The sequence below is a fragment of the Haplochromis burtoni genome, unplaced genomic scaffold (assembly GCF_018398535.1).
Source record: "Haplochromis burtoni strain Fernald_Lab_line unplaced genomic scaffold, NCSU_Asbu1 Contig_53, whole genome shotgun sequence".
NCBI classification, from domain to species: domain Eukaryota; kingdom Metazoa; phylum Chordata; class Actinopteri; order Cichliformes; family Cichlidae; genus Haplochromis; species Haplochromis burtoni.
The window spans coordinates 54,885-79,804 of NW_024582414.1; the positions used below are offsets into that span (position 1 = coordinate 54,885).

A 24,920-nucleotide genomic window follows, 5' to 3' on the forward strand; every position below is an offset into this window, starting at 1 on the left:
ATTCTGATTCTGATTCTGATTCTAAAGTTTAACCTGCACAATTCACAGTCACTCTTCAATTCTATTTGGGTGGGGGACAATCACTGAAAAACTTACAATTACCTGGCTGCACAAATGTGCGCAGCCTTAGACTAAAATACTGTTAAATACCTCTTTTGATTTTACTACACCGTTCAGTCTTTTTGGCTAGGAGTTTGCCACAGCACTGAGTCTCTTGATTTGGCAATACTTAACAGTCTTCTTTGCAAAAGTACCACAAATCATCGTCAGGTCACCCCACAGGTTTTGATTTGGATTCAGGTCTAAGTCTTTCCAAAACTTTAATCATCAGGTGAAGACATTCTTTTGTAGAATTGGATGATTTGGGTCATTGTTGTGCTAAAGGGTGAAATTCCTCATCATTTTCATCTAGCAGCTGCTTTAAGTTTTTGTGCCAAATTGGTATCAGTATTGGAACTGCTCATATTTCTGTCCATTTTGAGTAAAACACAATGTATTTTATGGTATATTTTACAGCTTGGACATTCTTGTGTACCCTTCTCCTGACTGATACCTTTAAATCATGAGATCTCGTTAACGCTTTATAAGCTTTTTCTGGACCATGGCTTTTAATTTATGTATGTCACATTAAAAATGGACAAAGTTCTGAAGTCATTTTTCTTGGGGTCATATTTTCTCAACATCACAAATCCAGATATTTTGACAGTGCTATGAAGATGTTTTATATCCACTTCATATTCTTTTACTCACTCTAATTTCACTATGTCCTTAATTTGAGTTAGAAAATCTTCACATAGACTTAGGTTGAACAGGTTGGTGGGCTGAACAGAGGCTTCGGGCACAGTGAAGAATAAGACAGAGACAGATGAGTCCAAGTCCACTGAGCAGATTGCATGTTTAATTGGTTGAACCATTGTTTGCAACAGACATCTCCATCATTGGGAGAAGGTAACAAGTCATCGACCCGTGGCATGCTAATCACTATGAATTAGTCTGGAAAACCACATTATCACATTGAGGGTGAATGAGTAGTGCAGACTTTAATAAGCCTAACTATTTCGTATATCACCTTATCAGGGAACAAAACTAAATAAATTAAAAAAACCCCCACAATTTACTGATAGTAGTCCAACCTAATAAGCTCCAATTTCTAATTTCATCTCTACCTGGGGTTAAGATCTGTCACCAAGGCAACTTGGACAATTTGCTTACATATATTCTACTGTGGCGTTACAGGAGAAAAGAAAATATATGGTAACGTCAAAAAGAGCAGATATTCTAAACAGCAGGAAAACTTGATTCTGATGCTATGCACTTGGGTGCAAGTGCAGAAGATTTTGCTTTGAAAGATTAGAGAAAAGAAAACACCATCAAGGACAACGCCAAGTAGATTAAGCTGTATAACTTCCCTCGCTGTTTGCTACTTAAAGCAACTTTTGATATGTGAGTTTATTTACGGCATCGAAAAATAGACTTCGCTGTGAAAAATGAGTTCATTTGTCCGTTCCCTGTCACAAGCCCTTGACTGTGTTACCAAGTTTGTGTGGGAGAATGTCTGCGTGTGAATGTGTGTGTATGGAGATGAATAATGGCAGCGATTATTGAGGCAGTGAAATTAGTGAGAGCATATGGCTCAGCTGAGATGATAGAAAGCCCCTCCCACAACCTGTCAGCCATCAGGGTGACACAAACACACACACAAATGTATGTGCAAAGCTATGATATGTGCACACACACAGACTCACACAGTGTGTGCGAAGGACAAACAGGTGCGGCTGACTCACTACCAGAAGGTGTGACAGGTTGAAGCACACAAGATGGATGGATAGAGGAGAAAGATAATGAACATGTTGGCTGAAGAATGACAAAAGTGAGTTATCTAACTTTAAGGTCCTGCGTCTATACAGTGGCTTTCATCGTTTTATATGGGCTTCCTCTGCCGTTATAGACAGAATATATACACATCATTTACAGCATTTCAATAATTACACTGAAATATACAATTATAGATCATTTTTCTGTCAATTAAACAGAATGATCCAGCAAAATCTAGTGGGTTAGTGACGCAGTGCGTTTTCAGTTAGCAGTACCTGATAGGGTTAAATAAATAATTTAAAAAATAAATATAACTTGTCATTGTGTGTGCGTGCTGTATGTGTGTGTACCTGTATATTTTCTGATGATACAGATCACACCAGAACATCTTGTTAGTGGACACGTCCACATCCAGGGCCACGGCATTCTTCAGTGTAGGGACCACTTGTGTGTACTCACTCTTCAGCAGGTGAATACGACGGATTTCATGACGGTTAGTGAACAGCAGGTACGGACTCTTTCCTGTTGGGAAAGGAAAGATGTTTATGTTACCATCAATGAAACCACTGGACAGAGAAGTTATACAGAACAGCTCATCTGCCCTGTAACCCACTGCTGTGACTCTAAATTAGAAACCTACCAAATATGGGCCGTTTGTACTGCTTTTGCTCTTGGTATGTCACAGGGAAATATTTGTTACCCTTGCAAAATACCTGTACGTGAAAGCTGAACTTGTGAATCTGTACTGTTATAGGCATTTGCAGCTAGACTGCTGACTAGAACCGAAAGTATGAGCACATCACTCCAGTCCTGGCCTCTCTGCATTGGCATCGTGCCTCATTTTAGAATTCAGTTTATGATTGTTTGATCAAGGCTCTTAATGGGCGGCCCCTAGCTTGTATTACCAGTCTTATTCATTTATATTCACCAATATTTCCCAGTCTCACAGACCCACTGGTGAAGGCCACTTACTGTACATGTCTCAAGGTCATGCCTCAAGCAAAGAGGTGACAAAGCCTTTGCAGTCGTTGCTCCACAGTTTTCAAATCTACACAATCACGTGAAAGCCGAAGTTCTGATAGGACTCTATGCAGTCCTCTGAAAAACTAAGTACTCTTCATGATTCAGTAGCTTGTAGAATCACCTTCGCAATAACTTGAAGCTACTGAAGAACTTTGGTTGACTGTTCACAACGTTGGTTCAGTTCATTGAGTTTTGGCAGGATGATGCATAACTCGGGTGTAGGTCTGGATGACCTTAATTGGACCTTTGCAACACCTTCCTTCTTTTCTTTTTCATTCTGTTATAGATTTGCTGCTGTGTTTGACATCATTGTCTTGTAGCATGACTGAATTTGGGTAAAGCTTTAGCTGTCAGTCAGATGGCCTCATATTTGATTCTAAAATACTTTGGTATACAGCACCGTGCTTGACAGTTGGTATGAAGTGTTTGTGTTGATTATGTCGTGTTTGGTTTTTGCCAAACGTGGGGCTGTGCATTATGGCCAAACATTTCCACTTTGTTCTCATCTGTCCACAGGACATGGTTCCAGAAGTCTTGTGGTTTGCTCAGATGAACTCTGTAAAGCTAAGGTGTGTTTGCCGCTGTCTTTCTTAAGAGAAGAGGCTGTTGCCACACTTGTTCAATCTTTTTGTGGCATCATGAACTGTCATGAACTTTAACATTTAACACCCTAACAGGGTTTTTTTAAAGTCTGAGATGTAGCTCTTGGGGTTTTAAGCAATTTCTCTGGGCATTGCATGGCCTGACCTTAAGAGGAATTTATTGGGACGCCCATTCCTGGGAACATTGTGACATTTTGTTAACACACATACAAATTAGGCTGTTCTAGTGTTTCCCTTTGCTATTCTTCACCAGTCTAATAACCTACATACTGTTGTGTACAAAGATACCGTGGGTAGTGCTGAGTGTTTAGCCTTATTCCCAAAAGGGAACATAATGTAAGCCAACTGTACTCTTGTTTTGCATTTGTACTATTTAGGTCCTTAAAGCATGTATTTTTGATGATGTGAACATAAATTATGTATCCAAACAACCCCTTTAAAATAATAATGTTTCCCATCTACACATAGATTTTAGAACAACATCATATTATTGAGTGAGTTTTTCACACAATTATGCACAACAGGGAAAATGATGTATGTGGTATGATTCAGTCCACATGGAAAACACACACCCCTTTTTAAAGACTATTGTTTTGGAATAAAGATGCAAGTGTGGTGTCCTACTGTTGGAAAAAGTTACATTACTCTTGTTAGTGAAGTGACCCAACAAGAGCCATGCCACAGTCTATTTTAAGTACAACAGTGCATTGCTGGGTTCTCTTTTTCAGGGGCATTCAGGATGTGGCGTTCGCTGGCACATTAGTTACCTGGTAGGGGACACACTTCAGCTGACTGAAGGTGAGGATGGCTCAAGCATTTGAATAATTCTAGGTAGGTGACAAGGTCAACTCTAGCACACAGAGATACCTTAGTTTGTGAGCATGGGAGTTGCTGTGACATCTATATTTTTGTCATCAAGCACTTTCAACCTAAAATACAAGAAATGTAGTCCTGGACTCTCACTACAGTGCAGCTAATAAGACATCAATGTTTCTTTTAATTTAGCAGCACTGGTGTGTCCTGGATTGCCACTCCCATTACATTTTCCAGCACGTTTGTTCTCTGTCCTAGCTGTCACGTCATCTTTATTCTCCACTGTCCACAAAAATCAAAACAGCATTCAAACAAGACAAAGCCGGCCGGCAGCAACGTTCGAGCGTGCACAGACAGCACAAACTCCTACTTTCACACAGACTCAACCGTGCTTTGACAGGTTTCCTCAGCCCTGGTTTATTACAGGCCACTGCACAAGGAGAAAATATTACAGTTCTACTACTGCTAGGATCCAATCATTTTTCTCTTACTGCTGGTTTGTAATCATCAATTTCCCCTGCTGAGAGGGCGAGCGAGCGAGAAAGCGAGAGAGAGACAAAGGAACAGGCAAGCGCAAGTAAATCTGACAAATGCAGGTAAAGTCAGGGAGAAAAGATCATTAAGAGGATGTAATTAAGGAAGGACGAAGGAAAAAGCCATCAACAAAACAAGTGAAAACATGGGAAAGTGGGAAAAAGAGAGAGAAAAGTAAGAACATTTTGAAGCCTGTATAATGAGGACATGGATAACTCCGACATGTCTTTCATCAATCCCCACAGACTCACTTTTTCACGACAATATCTCTTATCCCTCATCGGTGTTGTCACAGCAATATGTCCTTCTGAAGTTTATTTTTTAAAAAAAAGAAAAAAAGAAGCTGAGTCACTGTTTTCCAAAAGGCCCCAGCACTACAGATGTCATCAAAAAGTGCAAGATTATCTCTTCTACAAGATACTGCAAAGCTACAGTCAGCTATCTGAACAGCAACATGGTTCCGTAAATATATTTTAATCTGCAGTGCTCGTTCAGGGCTGCTCTGCCCCATCAGCCAATTAAGATAAAGCTGCAAAAGGATGTGCAGCCTGGGAAACACTGTTAGATGCTGCAGGAGCACTGATTTCCAGGTGTTTATGTTGTGAGCTTCACAAAGTAAGAGGTAAATAAAAAAAGAAATCCCCCCCCCAAAAAAGACAGACAAAAAGGTCAGAAATAATGGTGAGAAATTCTGCAGGCTGACAGCGATGTTTAGCTGCAGCTTTTGTGAACTGGTCAGCACTAGAGGAGGTAAATAGGATGATGGTATGTCTGGAAAAATGCACGCACGTCAAGGTCAGAAGTGCTTGTTAAGACTTGTTGTTAAGACTTACAAACCGTGCTACATAATGACGAACAGATGCGACAGCGGAGAACAGAAATGAACTTCCCATCGACAGCTGTGTCAAAAGTCATTCAACTTTCCTGTCATTCGTTAACACAAAGCAGCTTACATAACACTTCGTTATTTTTGTGGTTAAAGGCCACATGTGCTTATATTTTATATTTTATTTATATTTTATATATAAAAAATTGTCGGTGCCTGGACTTTCATGATGAGAACACCGATGTGCTTAATAGATCAGTTAAAGTAGCAGAATAAAGATGTGTAAATTTGAACCTTAATTCTGGTTTAATTTGACCAGTTTCTTTCCAGACAAACAGAATTAAATGCTAAATAACATCATAATTGAAGACAAGACACAACTTTTGATGAGTTTTGACATTATTCAGCAACATTTTTGGTCCTGTGGCAAAATCTTCTGACAATGGGGGGGGAAAGAATTTGTCCAGTCCTTTAAAACCTTTCTGAGAAGTGTGTAATCAAACTGTCAAGAAAGGTACAAATTGTTCTCAGCTCTGAGGTGAAGCCTGCAGTACACTACAGATGAGAGAGATGACGAGACACAAGTGAACGAAACAAGAGAACAGAAAAATAACACAACACTTTGGACCAAAGGCAGTTTGTAACTTTCCTCTGCATCACTGCCGCAGCCTGTCGTGCATTTATCGAGTGTACCTGTTATGTAGTCCCACAGCTGTTACACCCTTCGCCATTGTATTCATTTATATTTCTTTTAATTTCACAGACTTTAATTGAAGTATTTTAAATAGGGTTTTTTTTTAATACAGCCACTAAGCCTGTGTTAATTAGTACGAAGTTAATTTTATTGTTACAACTTAGATTTGCTAATTGTAGTGAACAAGTGACAAACTCCGGAGGATAAAATATCAAATTCAATTCAGTTTTATTTATAGCTCCAAATCACAACAGCAGTCACCTCAATGTGCTTTATATTTTAAGGTAAAGACCCGACAATAATACAGAGAAAACCCCAACAATCAATGTTGCCAAGTTCTTTGAACAAGCACTCGGCGACAGTGGGAAAGAACAACCTCCGGCAGAACCAGGGAGGGACAGCCGTCTGCCATGACTGGCCTAATTTGCAAGTATGCACGCATGTATGGTTCACCTCGTCAGTGTGTACATCCTGCTTTGCTGCCATTAGCTAAAAACGAGACTATCTGGTCAATTTCCTGGATGCTGTCATATAATGCTCACACACACAGAGCTGAGAAAAGAAGTCACATCATGACTCCAGCCTGAGATGTTACTTTGAATTAGCACTGCTGGTGTAACACTTGTGTATTACTCTGAAATGAATCTGCAGAGACAGAAAGTGCATTCTAGGATTATAAATGAAACGCAGTTACTGTACACCAAACACATCGTAGCGTTTTCACAATTACCTAGACAGACTCAACTCACAGCAACAGCATATCTAAAAATGGACTTATATGCAACTTTAATAACCTTCAGATGATATGAGTATGACAGCTTCTGAACTTCAATATGTGCATATGATATTGGCACCGGGTTCGTTTCCTATCTCATCGCAGAACGTGACATTCCTCCTAACCAGTCAGTCGCAGGGGAATTGCATTTGTGTAGAAATCATGACGTGACTCCTCAAAATAACTACTTATGCGCTGTGTACATGTACGGTGATTTCTGTTGCTGCGCACGTGCGAGTCTAGAAATGAGTTCATAAGCAAAATGCAGCTTCATTAAATCCAAATTACCTCAGCTTCACAAAACAGGCATCCCTGTACTTATGGTCCCAACCCGATTTGTTCCTCTGAATAAACAATCCTCAACTTAAACAGGAATCCATCCAGTCACATTTCAGACTTCCTTTTTTGTCTCCTTTGGCTATGCTATGTAATGATGAACAGTATGTATACACAAGCAGAGAAATAAGTCATATACCGCGTAAGTATCCATCTCATTTCTCTTCTGCTTCTCCATGCTGCCATCTTATAAATGGCCTGGCCTCCAATAAGGATGTTTGCTCTAGCTAACAGTAATAAAGATTCCCACACAGAGACACAAAGCAATCAATGCTGTTTTTTATGCCACTTAGGTTAGAAGTGAAAGTCTGTTTTCTGCTTTAAGCACTCATTACCAGACCAGTTTACCCTGTAATGACTTAACCTCAGACCGTAATTACTAATAACACTCTTTTCTCTCTCGCCGAAAAGTAATTTGCTGTGTAAGTCAATCAGTTAAAAGTTCCATTCTCAATGTATGTAAATAGAGAGTAGAAAGGAATTAACATCACCAGAACATGAGGTAATTTCTAGCCTAGAAATATAATGTATATATATTTTAAATCGTTAGCACATGTAGCAAGATAGCAGGTACCTATCCGTAAAAGTTTAAATTGAAAACTAAAATTGCATATTTAGAAGTTTGTTTGTTTTTTTGTAAAAGCAATCCCTTAATGTCTTCATATGGCTCAGATGTATGGTGGCCCTGAGAGGCAAAACGGACTGCAACTTAAGAAAACACCAGCAATAAGAAAAACGCTGCAAAGGCACACAAAACACAACAGAAATAGGAAACATGAAAACAGAAATAGGAAACAGCTGATTTCCAAAAGCACAAGAGAAGTGTTTCTGGGGAGACAATAACCCGACGGACCAGTTGCAGGAACCAAAATATGGCAAGAACTGCGCTGGGAGACAGAAGTGGAGGATCTATTGGTTTTGTGAGGAAAGAAAAGATGAGAGGTAAGTGTGTTAGTCTAACTATTAGCCTAATAATCCGTCATCAGTATTATATGAATCATGATAAAACACGCCTACCATGTTTTGGGTTCCTGCAACTGGTCCGTCAGGTTATTGTCTCCCCAGAAACACTTCCCTTGTGTTTTTTCCTATTTCCGTTGTGTTTTGTGTGCTTTTGCAGCGTTTTTCTTACTGCTGGTGTTTTCTTAAGTTGTAGTCCGTTTGACTCTCAGGGCCACCGTACAGATGCAACTTTGCATGTTCACTTCTTTGAATATTCATGCATATATAAGAGATGCATACTAGCCACCCACGTCTGCTTCTGTGTCTCTACTCTAAATAAGTTGCAATATTGGACTAATTCGGCCATGCCTCAGCCATCCGTGTTTGAGCTGTTAAATGATTTTGGAAAATAGGAAGAAGAAGAAAAGTGAACTTTACAGTGGCAACATAGGCAACATGTTGTTCTGGTTTGTTCAGTCAGGCTAGTCACCTACTGTGTTGCCTGCTTATTTCACCGATATGTCTTTGAACACAGAAACAACACATCGTAGGGACATGCTAATAAGGTTAAAAACTTGAAAGCATGCACCGTTAACACATTCTAGACCAGGGGTCGGCAACTCCAGGCCTTGAGTAACGGTGTCCTGCAGGACTAGATGTGTCCTTAGTCAATTACAGCTGATTCAAATTGCTAAATGACCTCCTCAACATGTCTTGAAGTTCTCCAGAGGCCTGGTTATGAACTAACCATTTAATTCAGGTGTGCTGACCCAGGGTGATATCTAAAACCTGCAGGACACCAGCACTTGAGGCCTGGAGTTGCCTACCCCTGTTCTAGACAGTCTGTTTCCTGTACTTCTTAAAGTAAAATATATAGAAACATTATCTGCAGGTACTTAAAGGCTTGGTAACCACAGGATTGTTATCTTTAAGGTCAGCTCTAACAGACTGAAAACTGTGCGAACTGATTAGAAGAACCCAAATTGTGCTTTCAAACAAGTCTCATGTATACCTAACGGGCTCATGTACAGTTGTGTTTTGAATAGCATTAAGGAAGACTTCCTTTCAGTTGCAAACTTGCCAAGTGCAGCTTAGAGGACAAGATTTTATTTTCATTCAAACTGCTGTTCAGTGTATTTGCTGTAGCCAACAATGGGTAGAGACCCTGACTGTGTCCTGCATTGAATGGGCAGACCTTTTCCCCAAATAACACCCTTCCCTTAACACTCTGGGGAGAGCAAAAGCAGCTGGCTGCAAACTTTCATTAGTGAGAGCTGCAGAAAAAAGATGGCAAATATTTATCTTTGCACAGATTGCTGTGCAAGAACTGCATACAAAGCAATACTCTCCTTTCACGGAGTGCCACTGTGTGAGAACTGCGTAGGATGTGACTGGGTAGTCGGCGCTAGAGTCGGAGCGCCGTTGCTGAATATGTGAGAGTTGGTTTCTATGTGTGATTCCTCATATGTATGTGCGACTGTATTTTGGTGGGAGCTTCCATCAATGACAGTGTGTGTATTCACTTCCAAAAATGTGTGTGTGATAAATGCCCTACCTACGGCTTTGCAGGTCTTAGAGGCAGGGTCCATCTCATAACCTTCATAGCACTCACACTTGTAATCCCCTTTGTAGTTGATGCAGATCTGACTGCAGGCATCTGGGTTCTCACATTCGTCTATGTCTGCAGAGAGAAACATGGCACAAAGACATAAAGATCAAACAACATAACTGTAGACACACACAGTCCTATTTCTCTGGAGACTGAGACATAAAAGAGCTAATATTTTCTGTTTCTAGCATGTTAACAACCTTTCTCAGCAGGATCCTCACTTCAAAAAAAGAGAGAGATCTTTTGTTGAGAAATTTGAATGTTGTAACACTAATATTTTTGAAAAACAGACTAACACTGTTTTAACTGGATAATAGAAATGATGTTAAACACGTTTGTATATGGAAACAGCTTAAACCAAATAAATTAGCAAAAATTGAAAATCTGACATTTCTGAAAGCATTCAGGGTCATATTTAAAGCTACAGGTCAAGGTCCTCCAAAGTCAGCGTAACCAGAATCTGGGGACAAAGGAGATGAACCTCCCAATACTGGAGGCAAGATCACTGAAGTAGTTAAACAACTCCATGGTGGAAGGTGCCCAGGGTGGATGAGACTGGACTCGAGTTTGTAAGCCTCTGGATGTTCTGAACTGTTTCAACTGACATACCTCTGCAAAATTGGATAGAACTTGGGGAGAGTGCCTCTAGACTGCCCTCTAGGATGGTGGTTCCCCTCTTCAAGAAAGGGCACCAGAGGGTATGTTACAACTTCAGGGGGATCCGATTTTCTCAGCCTATCTAGGATGGTCTGTGCTGGGATACTGGAGAGGAGAGTCCATCCAGTAGTCGGCCCCTAACTTAAGGAGAAACAATGCAGCTTTTGTCCTGGTTGTGGAACACGGGACAAGCTCTGCATCCCATTAAGCATATTTAAGGGGACGTGGGATTTTGCTCAACTATTGTCTTATTAACTTAGAGAGGGCATTCAATGGCATTGCTTGCTGTGTCCGCAGGGGCTGCTTCTGGAGTATGTGGTATTAGCCCCTTTGTTAAGGGCTATCTGGTCCCTGTACAACTGTAATGAGAGCTTGAGTCACATAGCTAGCAGTAAGTTGAACTGATTCTCGGTTTCTAGTGCTGAACTTTGTTTCCGCATCATTTCACAAGCCATTTACAAGCAAAATAATCAGAAACCAAATGCTAACAATTCCAAAACTCCCATTTTCAGCGATCCCGGACAAGCCCCCTCTTGGTCCCCTAAAAAGGTCCAGTGGTTGAGGGAAAGTAACAAAGGTGTCCGGGTTGAAAAAAGGAGGCAGAGAGGCAAAATGATTACATTAACAGATTTTTATTAATGTTTCTATTAATAACTAAACTAAAAGAGACAGACCAGCCACTATTACCTTTTGAAGAAAGAAAACAACAAAACTCAGGTGATCATCACTAAACTAAAAATAAGTCAAAGGGGGTTAGTACCAAAACACACTCCTCTCCACAGAGTAGGAGCAATAGACAACCATACTCACAGCTCACCAGCTACAACCCAACAAAGCTCTCTCTGGCCCTAGAGCTCAATTTTCTCTGGATTTAAGCATTCTTAATTGCTGATTGGAGTCAGCCGTACAAAAACGGTGGCACCAAAGGCAGGAGATATGGCAGGACACATCCAAACAAGAACGATTTCAGGAGGAGGTCCTGCTAGGGCTGTAACAATGGGTGGGCGGACCCATTAGGTAATCAGTGAAAATGTAATTAGTACTGAATAGGGAGTAGCAGTTTTTGTGAACTGATGTTTTGTTGTTTTGTTCTTCTGTACATCATTTATCTGTTTTTTATGGTGGAACACTTTCTGATCATCAGCATCCCAACATTTTACAAATGCCTCATCTTACATTCTGGACCTGGCAACCTCGCTAAGGAGACTGGTTGTTAAAATAACTTATTCATGCTCCCAAATCCAGAATGTCTGCATGCAATTAATAAGCTACAACATGCATAAAAGACAAGCTTCAGATGAAGCAGTTTACTCCAGAGTGCTAACCCCATTTTTTGCATTTAAGTTAGTTATCATACTAGATTTTTGTCTCAACCGGGTAAAGCAAATGCAACTAATCTTAAACAGCAGTGTTTAATGAATCATGTTAATGTTTTCCTTGGACCTGAAAATGGCCATAGTTAAAAGTACCCTCGAACAAAACAACCACAGAATAGCACAGATAAAGTTCAGCTGATTAATGTCACTGCCCTTTGGTCGTGCTTCTCTGGACCAAGGTATGAGGAGCTCTGCTGCACTTTTTTTTTCTCTTTACCTCCACACGTCTTTTTATCCAGGAGTTTGTAGCCAGAGGGGCAGTCACACTCATAACCAATTCTCTGGTCCTTGCAGATGTGGGAGCAGCCACCGTTGTTGTCTGCACACTCATTCAGGCCTGCAGAGACAGAGTGGCAGCAGAGGAAAGGGCAGGGATGGCAGAGAGGAAACAGTGAAAAATAAAATAAAGAGTTGAGTATTGTTCCAATAAATTCCAGCAGGTTTTTAGACAGAATAACTTTGGCAACACAAGAACAAGATGGACAGGAAGACAATCCCACGGGTTGGTCTGTATGGACAGTTTAAATCATCCTGCCAGTAAAGATATTTTTGTCCTGTCTGTATACATCAACAATTCAAGTTTGTGTGTGATTCTTGTGTGCTCTACTAGTCTTAGCTAGTAGTTCCTGGAACGGATCCATTTTCCAACAGGAACCTTTGCTTATCCCAGGTGCTACTGCACTATATTGCCTATTGTAACACAAGCACGTGCTCTCCTTCATCCTCTAATCCAATTCTCTCCATTTCCTCTGTTTTTTTTCCTTTTAACAGAACATATTGGACTGAGTCATCCTTCCTTTCCCTTTTGTATCAGTTTCTGTGCCTCCATTTATCCCTTTTTTCTTTCAACTACCCTCCAGGGAGTGAAGAGGGATCTCTGCAGAAAGCTAAAGCTGGTACTTCATTACCGGTTTACATTAAAGATTTAAGCTTCAAGGCTACAGGTACTGCTGTGAGACTAAGACACTACTAGAGATAGAAAAAGAGAGGCAGCAAGACATTAAGGGAGACTCACAGGAAGAGGAAAAGAGTAGTATGGACTTTCACAGATTTGCATTTAATCAAAATTAGACTGGTAATTTATAGTAGAACGGAACAGCAACTGAGTATCAGCCTTATTTTAAACTAAAATAAGGCAAAAACATGAAAACCTGCTTAAAGCAGTTTAAGCAGGTTGTAGCAGAAGCACTAGAAAACAAAAAACAAAGTATGTGGACACTCATATCCATATTTCTATTCTCTTGTAATGTTGTATAGTTTGTACTGAGGTTTAGTTAAAATCTTTGAAAATCACATAAACTATAATGACTATAGCATGGGTAAAACATGCAGGTGGCTGGCAGGAGGTTCTTTTCAGATACCAATAAACTCTTTCTAACATCTTAATTCTAGCGCCAGACAGACACTGAACTGTATGAGATGATTCCTGCAGCAATGTTGGAGTAAAATTCTTATATTTCTGTGTCTATACACATCGATTTATGGATCAATTTGTGGATCGATGTACATAGACACACATATACACAGAATGAGTGAGTAAGATTCAGAGTTTTACTAAATACCAAAAATAATCCGGCAATGTCATTCACAAATAAGATAAAGCTATATTACTGCTAATAAGTGATATTACTGTGTAGGCTCGGCTTAACTCAGCGCCATCTTCTTGGCTGTGATGTGTGCTAACTTCCAGTTCACAGATCATCATATTTAATTCTTATCATGGGAATCATGGCAGATTCTTCTCTCACCCCAACCGGTCGCGGCAGATGGCCGCCCCTCCCTGAGCCAGGTTCTGCCGGAGGTTTCTTCCAGCTTTCCTTCCCACTGTCGCCAAAGTGCTTGCTCGTAAGGGGTCATATGACTGTTGGGTTTTTATCTGTATGTATTATTGTAGGGTCTACCTTACAATATAAAGCCTTGACTGTTGCTGTGATTTTGCGCCGTAAAAATAAAATCGAATTGAATATATCCATCAGCTGTGAGGTTAGAGGAAGATGCAAAGGCAGTGTGCACACATATAATTTTATACTGACACAACAGATGCCAGGCCACTCCACTTCAGAGAGGCTATGGGTCAAGTGCAGCGTCTCTTAATAACCTCAGACACTTTAACGTGTACATAAAGTAAAATCTCAGGCTTCAATTCCCTCTGTTTCATTAATTTGATACGATTCTATTAATAAGTATACTTTTCTCAGCCGCTTACATCTGATTGCGGATGAACTGCACTGCTTGTGGTGTCAAATGTGTGACCAAAGCTGAGGAAGCAGTAATTATCTGTGCTGTTTGGATAATCTCTGTGGCTCTTTATGGGTAACGTAGTCGTGTCACGCTCTCTCGGTTAAGATCGCACCGGAGGGCAGAGTCGTTTGGGTCTTTCATCATAACAAGGTAGTTGAGAAATATCCTGATTTACTCAGCCTTGATCAAATGAATCTCCTTTACATAGAGAAGAGTGACCACCCACATTTGAACAAGCTAATGATCCCTGGTAGAGTGTCTGTGTCAGTGTTCTCACATTAACATGTGTGTGTGTAAAGAAACACGAAGAATCTTACCACACTCCTTCACAGGTTCATCTGACCAGTCCTTGCAGTCTTTCACGTTATCGCACACCTTGCTGCTGTCGATACACTCCCCGTTCTTACAGCGGAACTTTTTGGGCCCGTCGCATTTTGTAACTGTAGTGAAGACATCAGATGACTTAAAAGCCTAGACTCTTAGCAAGTGTTTTAATCACATTGAGCACCAAATTAGTGTTTGGCAACACAATAATTCAACCCTACTGTGATGAAAGCCTCTGGCGCGTCAGATTTTGTAGAGTACAAGATTCTAATGCAGATACAGTAAATGTCAGCAAAGCAATGCTGTCGATGTTTCTTGTGGTCTGTGGAGATAATTAGCCCAAAGGTTGACTCTTTTGACTCTCAGTGAGAAGCTTTAGGCAAAGCTTGATCAATAAATTGCTTAGTTCTATAAATAAGACAGGCTACAGGGAGTTAAGTGGAGGTTAACAAATGTTTGTCGCTATTCTAATTAGGGAAGCTTACTGAGAAAGACATATCATATGTATGGTAACTAATAGTAAACACAAGCTCAAAAAAAGAGAAAGGCTTCATGGATAATATATGCATTATACGGTTTGAAGTACAGATGAGCCAGAGGCAGCTGAGCTCCCATCAAAGAGGCCCTTTAACTCTCTTGAAAGTAGAAGCTAAATAAAATGTAGAAGAGTAGCAGATGTGACATCCAGTGTCTATTAAATGCACGAAGCAACTCGGCTGCTACATATCTGTTCTGTGCAAGTTATACACAGCTGAGTTGTTACAGTAAATAAAAATATCGCTGTAGCTTCTTTGCAATTCTTTGAATCATCACCTCCGTCTTCGACCACTCAGGAGATTTAAGTGGAGGGAACACAGGGGAGATTTAAGGCAGTGGAGATTCACAGCCTCTTATCCTCCCATGCCTCTAAGCCTATCTTTTGGTGGACATTTTTCTGATTAAAGTTTCTCATGGGGCCGAACTCACCAGAGAGGCCAACTGTGCTACTCTTCGTTATAGCTCCTGTGAAGCTAGTTCAAAGTATTAAAGTTGTAATTGGCCACTTTTTTTTTTGAGTAAATGAAGTTTAAGAAAAGAGGCAGAAGCGAGAAGCAGAAGGCCTGAAAACATAAACTGAAACTTTAAATAAAATCTGGAATTTTGACTCTGCATTTAGAAGAAAAGCCAACATTATTGGGAGGAAAACAAAATAGAACAATATGTTCTTCTAATAATAATCGAGATGTTTGCTTGTTTCATGGCCGTCCTCCTTTTCCGTACTCTCGAGACGCTTACCGTTGACACAACCTGCTTCATCACTGTAGTCCGGACAGTCGTGAACTTTATTACACTGCTTGGTGCCGTGAATACAGGAGCCATCGCCACACTGGAACTCATCAGGTCTGCACGTAAGCAGTGCTGAGGAACACAAAACACACAGAGTTAAGAATTAGCTGAGTATTCCCATTAGTCTAATCCACGAAAAGACAATGATAAAGTTCCACAATGAAAATTCAGAGCATTTTAAATTGTTCACAAAGTCAAATTCAGCCCTTTTCCTCTCACATTGCATTCCCGTATTCAGCTCTAATCTATCATACGCACCTCTTGATAGGGCATAAATCTTCATAAACTGCTATACTGAAAAGAAAAGCATTCATGTATTCATCCAGCATCTGAAGCAAACCCACATCTAGTGACCTATTGAGAAGGTGTGTGCATGTAAATGTGCATATAGACATTTGTGCTTGCTCTAACGTGGAGGGACGGTTTATTTAACTCATTTGTCTTTTTAACTGGCTATTTAATTATTCATGTGTTGTGTTTTGGACTGGCTCCGCCAACGGAGCAGAGGCAGACATGATCAATGACTGTGGAGCCGATAAAAAACACACGGCAGACAATCTCCGTATCAGGAAATATGGTATTAACACAGCCACACACAACGGTTTGGGCACATTTGGGTTTTCAGGCTCATAGATGCATTATTAAATGAGCAAAATTAAATGCAAGCTTGCAGCAGGACATGTGAATGCCAGGAAAAGGGGAAGCTGAGACATACTTTGAAACACTCAGACAAAAAATAAATAAAGTAAAGACAAACAGATGTTCATGCTAAAGCCTGGACCATCGCAAAATGTGCCGATTCCTTCAGCCAAATTATTGGGATGTTAGCTCAGATAATAATGATAAATCCCCGGGATGAATAGTTATAATAATGGATTGCCATCTGCGGAAACGTTGACAGGACGGAAAGGAGGAAAGTTGCGATACGATGTGACCATTTCTCATTTCCATTAACCTTCTGTCACTCTGCTCACAGTCGCTTGTCTCAGTGTGTCCGCGAAGAAGCTCGAGGTTATTGAGACAGATGTTTAGAATAAGATGGCAAATGATACGTAAGGGGCACGTGTGTGGGAATGAACAGAGCCTGATGGAAACGAGGCGAACGAGGAAAGAACAAACTGGAGGTATAGTATGCAGTTATTGTCACAATCCTCATTTACACTCAAACGGTGCTAAGCTGTCTTCTATGTTCTCGTTTAAAGTGCCATCCCTCCATTCTCTTCTGCTTAACCTTATCACGGTCGCTGTGGGGGCTTCAGCCTATCCCAGCTATCGTGGGGTGAGATGCAGGGTACACCCAGGACAGATTCCCTTTTTTTTTTTGGTTAATAGAGAGATTTTTGGTCTATTTTTAAATGTTTTTTAGGCAGTTAGCAAACAGTTTGAAATGTTTTGGAAAAGAAATCAGTTGGTAGCAAGGATATTTTCCTGTCTTAAAATAATAAATACGTTAATTATTTTAGGAAAATAGTCTGTTTTAATAAAATATACTCTAAGCTGTCGGCTGTTCTGTTTACATGTTTAGTGAATTTTATTTTCAGCCTCCAATTCTCCAAGCTAGCAGTTAATAACTCAGTGAATAATGCATTGAACTTCCAAACAAAGCCGGTGTTAGCATTAGCTAATCAAGTCAAAGCTCTCATTAAAACATGCTCAGGTCCAGTCAAAGAGACTAAAGTGGGTCTGATTGAAACACCAATATCAAGGTCATAGTTCTCAAACCAATACATGACATATCATCGTCCATGTTTGACTTTTATTTACATTTATGGCTGAGACAAGTCTTGATTACATGAAGGGTTAGTAGTCATTTCCTGTTATATATATTTCCTTTAGGTCTTTTGTGGTGCATGCATAGTTGGTGCACACTCATGTCAATTCTCCACAGACAACTCTGCACAATAACACGCACAGGCAGGCACACGGGCATCCTCAAAGATCGATGCTCAAAGTCTAATAATGAAATTTGTGTCATTCAGACCTGAGTGGATTTTAGCATACCTGCAGAAAGCAGATTCGAGGCTTTAGAGTGACGTTTCGACCATGTCACAGATTTAGACATTGTTGTCAAAATATAACCACATAAAAGTGACCAATCGTGTAGTGCTTACCTACATAATTATTCCAATCTCGTAAAAGACGACTCCACAGATCCATGTAATTCTGTCTGGAGTGCAGCAGCCATTAATTTAAGGATAAGGAGGGTGTGTACTGTGATAAAGGGCAAGCCGTGATCTAAACACTGAAACAACATGTACTCTGTGATTTCTGCTTTAGTTTTTGTACTAACACCTTATTATTGTGGGTGCATGTGTGTGTTAGAGCTTGCACCTGGCTGCGCGTGCGGCTGCGCACTGTGCTTGTATCATGTCTTATGTGTGAAGTTGCTGTCATCTCTCTAAGTGGTGTGTGGGCATGTGAAGAGGAGACCACATGGGGGTCACGCTTGATGAAGGACCTTCACCTTACACAGGCTCAGATGGGTTTGTCTCTTCTTGCACAGGTCACATGGTTGCATGGCAACACATTTGTGGATCGTCACGATAAAATTAGAATTGATCTTCCTTTAGTCATTTGGTGACACATTTGTCACACAGTCTTTGTTCAGAGCAGAGCCGGTCTTCAAAGCATAGTCCTCCAGTACATTTAAGCTGCTGCTCTACAAAACAACTGATTACTTTTTGGTATCCATCCGTAACTTTCATTTAAGGCGATAGTTGGCATTAGCTTCAAGTAAAGATAAATGACACAAAATATCCAAAAGTACTAATACAAACCATTCATCCTAATTTCTAAAATTAATAAAACTGGATTCTTTAGGCTGATCAGTTACTTCACTACCACTCTCCTCAGACTGATCAGAGTTGAATTGTGCCCGTTGTTATGGAATAATCAAAGATAATTAAAAAAGATGTTTTGATTAAGGAGCGTGCCAGTGGTGTGACTCGTTCCTATGTTTTCTAATTGCTTTGAACAACAATAAAGCGAACGGCACAGGGGGAGCACATGGTGGCAAAAAGAAAAAAGCTGACTTACGACAGTTTGCTTCATCTGATTTATCCTTACAGTCGGGGTCGCCGTCACACTTCCAGTTCAAATGGACACACTCGCCGCTCCCGCACTGGAACTCGCTCACCAGACAGTGGGGTTTCTGGGGCTCCGTCCTCCGGCTGCAGCGCTCCATGGACTCGTCTGACTTGTCCTTGCAGTCGGGGTCGCCGTCACAGCTCCACAGGGCGGGGATGCACTCCGAGTCGTTGCAGCGGAATTCATGCTGCCCACAGGTGGGAGCCGAACATTTCTCCTCATCGCTGGCGTCCCCACAGTCGTCGTCTCCGTCACACACAAAGATCGGTGCCACACATTTCCCGTTACGACACTGGAAGTCTTTGGAGGGGCAGGCCTTGCCATCTGCAGGAGGAAAAGTACATTAAATTATAATTGTATATGTATTTTATTTAATTCTCATTGATTATTATAACCTGTAATATTTAGCAAATTAATATCAGTCTAATAATTACAGAATATCTTTAGTAAATAGCCATTTTTCAAGTCATTAAGAAACATCCATTCAGAGTGGGAGTAGATCAGGGGAAATACGAGTTAAAGGACGGCTATAGTTCAACTTATCTCTGCATTTAATCAAACCCAATCAGAGGTGGGAATATGCACACCAATATGTCTTTTTACGCCTTCTCAACAGATGGTAGTAATGTTAATGTTAAAACTTAGAGTTAACAAGAAGAGAGTCGTTCCACAGCTTCCTTTTTAGCCCTGGAGCTTTTAGTGACTGGCAAGAATCAAAAGGAAAGATTGATCAAACTGTCGACAGTTGCGTGGCGCTGAAGAATACCAGCACAGCTTCCTTGAAAGTCTGACAAGACAAAATGCGGCAGGTGCAAGAACAAAGCGAAGGGATAAAGAACCAGGAAGAAAACATAAACTTGCCCTGTAGAAAAAGTATAAATGATGAAATATTTAAAAAACGTAAACACCACCTCAAGAGACTCCAAATACTTTCAACATATAAAGATGCTGCTGACCATGTATGGGACGAGGTCGAGGGCAGCAGGAGTCCAGCGTATATGTATGGCTGTATGATGAGCACAGCTGTAGAAATGTCACTCCTAGAGTGTGTGTGTGTTTATACATGTGTGTGAATGTTTGGACAGAAACACCTGTCAGGAATGAATATTCATGTCCATGTCTGCATTTTGATTTTTTCCAGGATGGTAACTAAAGACCTGCGACGAAAAGTATGATGCCATTTCAGCTTTTAATGTGTTGTGTTTCAGTGTGCATGTGGTTGTTCTGTTGGTGTTGTTTTATATTACTGTGCTTATGTTTCCTTTCAGCTGTGGCATTATCAAATTCCAGACAGGGTGGACAAATCAATTTGAATCATATAATCTCCTCAAAAAAAAAGGGGGAAAAAAATCAAAACAAACCACTTCACTGATGCAACGCTCCTCTCTGGGCGACCGGCATAACTTCTTCATTTTCTCTCTCTCTTTTTTTTTTTTTACCAACCCACACAGTACGCCAAAGAGACTCATTATGATAATAGGCTATCGGATTCCCTGTTAGCTATTACTACTAGCATGCTAATCATCCCCACTCAGATCTAAGTAATTTAATTAACATGAGCACAAAAACAACATCAGCAGTACCCCAGCAGAAAGTACGGTTGTGCAAGATGCATAAAGTTACAAACGGACTGTTTTCAAACTTTCTGCATCAACAGCGAGACACACTTTCTTTATGAACATTTCAAACAGATTTTTGCTAGATCCCCGAGGACGATTATGTGTTTCTAGTTAGATTAAACACCTTTTATGCTCTAAAGAGTCCATCATTATAGCAGAAGGCTTGGTCAGCCAGGTGTGTGGGATATAAACAGCAAGGCTGGGATAAGAAGCTTGTTAGTATGGTTCCCACTGGGAGACTGAATGACAAAAGAGACATTTGGCTCATAATAGTTCTTCCTTCTACTACAAAAATAAGTAGGCAGCTTTTTTTTTTGTCTTAACACTATAATGAAGTTTAGGTTTTCCCTAGCATTTTTCCCTAGATGCTAAAGTGACATCAAAACAATAGAAGCTTTTTTGTAAGGAACTAATGAGTCGCAATATACACCCGCACCTAAAGTGCACTGTGTATATGAGCTACCCCTTGTTTTTCTGTAAGTGCAAACATATCTGAAAATACAGTAAATTCTACAAATTCTACAATTCTAAAAAGTTTGAAAATCAATATTTGGTTTTTGACCACCTTTATTCTTCAACACGACCTGAACTTTCTTAGGTAAATTTTACTTGTAATTCTTTAATTAGCCTTCAGGAACAGTTCTCCAGGCTTCTTGAAGGACATTCAAAGCTTCTCTGTGGAAGTTGGCTACCGTTTGTTCTGTTCTCTGTCGAGATGATCAAACATTGCTTAAATCAGAGGCTCCCAAAGTGTGGGGCAGAGCCATTGCAGGGGGGCGCGGTATGAAAAGAAAGAAAGAAAACAAAAAACATGCTTGGACGCTGTTAGCATAATTGACAGGTTTTTGACGGGGCTTCCACACAAACGCAAAGCAGGAGATGCCAAATATGTTTCCAAACCAACTTCATTCTAAGCCAAAGAGTAGAAAATATGGTGAAGCATATCTTCCCTTTGGCTTCATCTGCACAAGTGCCGAGGTAGGTCTCCCCCGCAGAATTGGTTTTCGCTGTGTTGGGAGCAGCGCTGGGCTCTCCAAATCACGGACAAACAGTATCCCACATTCTTGATTTTTAGTTCACAAACACTTCTTGTAGTAACTAACTACTCCTGACATTTTGGCGATGTTAGCTCTTTATACAGTAAAGTTACTGGGGAAAGATTTTTCTTGTAATTGATGATTTGAACCAAAAATACTACTACTACTTCTTTTATTCTTGTTTTGATCCTTATTAACGACTTCTTGAACAGTAGTTTGGTGAGATGCATTTCTTAGCTCACGTGTCAGGTCTTTGCTAGATTTCTTCCCATATCTGTCAGACATTACATTCAAATACTGTTCATCTGCTCAAAGTCTTTAAGGATGCACTGCACACCATGCCCTAATGTGCCAGGTTTTTAGCCAATAGCTATTTGAGAGATGGCACCTTTGGAGGGAAACTATTAGGAGGTGGCTCAAGACTTCTGCACAGTACCGTACGACACAAGCAGCAATAACTATCTGGCAGCACTGCTGCATATCAGGGCCTGGGATATAAACTGGAAATTAAATATAGAAAATAAACAGCCTATTCTCACAGTCAGCCACCCAAGTGACTCTGACATTCTTGTGTCTCACACCTCAAAAAAGTGATAAACCATGAATCTGTTAGTTTCAAAGGAGTCCTGTCCTCAGGGAGTTTGGAGCCCTGTCAATATGTGAAGGACCAACAGTATATTAGGCAGGGTTGGTCATATGTAATGAGTATTTAGATATGATCAGTCGCATAAATTCAATAACGTCATATTTGGATTCCACATTGGTAGAGCACAAATGATCCAAATTGACACTGCGTAACATTAAAACCTTTTTTGTCCCTTTTCCTTTTTTTAAACCACACCAGTTAACACAGAAAAAGAATTTCGTCTTTCAAACCTTTAAATAGGTGCACAGTTCTTTCCAAAGAGGGAATTAAAGTATTCAAACACAGGCGTTCTTAAAAGCACTTCAAACAAATTAGCTTATAAAATTAGACTCTTGCAAAGCCATTTTCTTTTGCCTCTTAGGTCACGGGTATTGTAAGTGAAAATGTCGCCTAATATGACCAAAACTACTAAAGTCTTTTTCAGAAAGTAGCAGGTTTGTCTCAGATAACCACAGTTCTATCTCTGTTTCTTCTGGCTTCACATAACCAGCTCTAACAACACCCTACAGAGATCTTTAGACTGTTATTTTTTGCATCACTGACTGCCCACTCTGTGAATGACAATTTAAAGTTATTGCACTTATAATTAACACAATTTGCTGATGCTGAAAAGCCATTTTGGCCGTGTCAGCGTGATGAAGTGATTAGTGCTGTCAATAACAGCAAGACTAAAAGTTCGAACCTTTTGGCCGGCCTTTCTCTGACGAGTTTGAATAATAATAATAATAATTAAGGAAAAAGGACGCTATGACCTGCACAGAGCTTTCATCTCAACATCATCCACCGAGGCTGGAAGTACATGATAAGATATCGAGGCATCCTACATTCACAACGGAACATTGACGAGTTGCTCTAAACAACCCTTTTGAAGTTTTTTGCTTTGGTGTTCTTTGCATGAAGTAAATTTTCAAAAACAAAAAAAAAATGGTAGTGATTAACTTACTAACCTAGCAGGCAAAACATTACTCCATCGTGACGTCCGACGCTGTGTTGTTTAATCAACCAACAGTAATCAACCAAAGACTTTGGTCTTTGGTTGATTACTGTTGGTGGCCTCTGCATTCATTCAGGCTTAAACGAACCCTTAGAAATGGATACACTGATAGATCTGAGAATAGAAATATTGGATGTTGTAGTCTGAAAGAGTTAAGACTCCTGACTGTTAATTAAACACACCCATCCAACAGATTAGTGGACCAATTACAATTTTAAAAAGGTAATCAGTAAGCTGTACTCAATTCCATCTTGACGGTTACTTTCTCCTGTAGGTGACTGTGCTTAACATGGGGTCAAAGCTTTTACTCCATCCATCCATAGACCCACCAGTTAACAGCTAATAGATGAACCAATAAGATAGGGCACAGCTCGTTGACCTTGATCAGGACAACTGAACTCTCTTTCAGCATGGAGCAGAACATAGCAAACAGCTATGCATACACGCACATGCAGAGATTAAAAGATAAAGAATCTTTAATAAAACACAAACAGCCACAAATATACAAATGGACAATAAAAGAGCCCAAAAAAATATTGGGCACACACCCACACACACACACACATCTCTCAGCTTTTGTCCACGAGTCAGTGAGTTTAATGTTTCTGGAGCGAGGAATCCAATCAGACTGTGGTCTAACATGTCAGGCACTGAGCCGCGGTGTGTATGCACATACGTGCACGCACACATACACACGATCTTGTCCACATACGTACATTTGTCTGATCACTTCAGTTCACCAGGTGCACTAGCAGTAAAGCAAGCTGAAGATCACAGATCAGCTCCTAACAACCAGAAATGGAGATAAAATATTTACTTCGCAGTGATGTGTAAAATGCTGCATTTAACTAAACTGCAGCTCTGCTGGAACAAAAAAAGAAGAAAACAGCAACACCTGAAAGCATTTTAACACTGAGCAGACTTAATGGGCCGTATAGAAGACAAGCAACATGATCATCTTCTCTATGGAATATCAATATGTATGGCTTATCACATCCGTGTCAATTCAAGCATACCTTGTACCATCAGATACACGAGGGTAATTGTAAACAAACTGCCATCTATATTCATGAGGATTGATGCTAGGGGAGCAAAAAAACCCCCCAAAAAAACCCCCCCTCAAGCAGCAGGATTTTTTTTTTGGCTTAATTATTCAATATTTATTAAAAAGTTAGAAAGTATTATTCTGTTTAGTGCAGATGAAACTAAAACAAAGGCATTCTTATCCAACATCAGAAAAGCATTTTAATAGGTCCAAAATGTAATCTCTGCTAGCTCACGGTTGACTTTGGACCGATGTTGCATGAACTGTCACTTTGCCTACAGTCTTCACTGCTGAAAACCTAACCTGCAAAAGCAGGAATCCCCCTCACCAAAACAAAGGCAAATGTCATATACTCAGAAAAAAAAAGCAAATGCCCTTTTCAAAGAAACGGTGCTTTATAATAAAGGGACCGCAGAGGAGTGATGGTAATGCATCGCACACTATACTTACCATATTTGTACAAATGACACCAAGAGAGAGCAAAAGAGCTCTCCCTCCATCTCTCACTGACATATCTGACCTACCTTTACTGGAGCTCAGGAGAAAGTACAGTATTAAAAGTTAAAATCAGTGTGAAATTACATGACCTCTGTTTTGGG

At 40.2% G+C, this 24,920-nt stretch overlaps 1 protein-coding gene across 8 annotated transcripts in view; it reads right to left on the reverse strand.

The window, feature by feature from the left end:
- lrp8 (low density lipoprotein receptor-related protein 8, apolipoprotein e receptor) overlaps nt 1-24,920 on the reverse strand; it is a 179,394-nt gene that overhangs the window by 40,024 nt on the left and 114,450 nt on the right. For all 8 annotated transcript variants that reach the window (XM_005949318.3, XM_005949319.3, XM_042220664.1 and 5 more), the window contains 6 exons: nt 18,930-19,304; nt 15,843-15,965; nt 14,561-14,683; nt 12,220-12,339; nt 9,916-10,041; nt 2,166-2,337 (listed from right to left, as the gene is read on the reverse strand). In XM_005949318.3, coding sequence (XP_005949380.1) covers nt 2,166-2,337; nt 9,916-10,041; nt 12,220-12,339; nt 14,561-14,683; nt 15,843-15,965; nt 18,930-19,304 — 1,039 coding nt within the window. The remainder of the gene's footprint in view (nt 1-2,165; nt 2,338-9,915; nt 10,042-12,219; nt 12,340-14,560; nt 14,684-15,842; nt 15,966-18,929; nt 19,305-24,920) is intronic.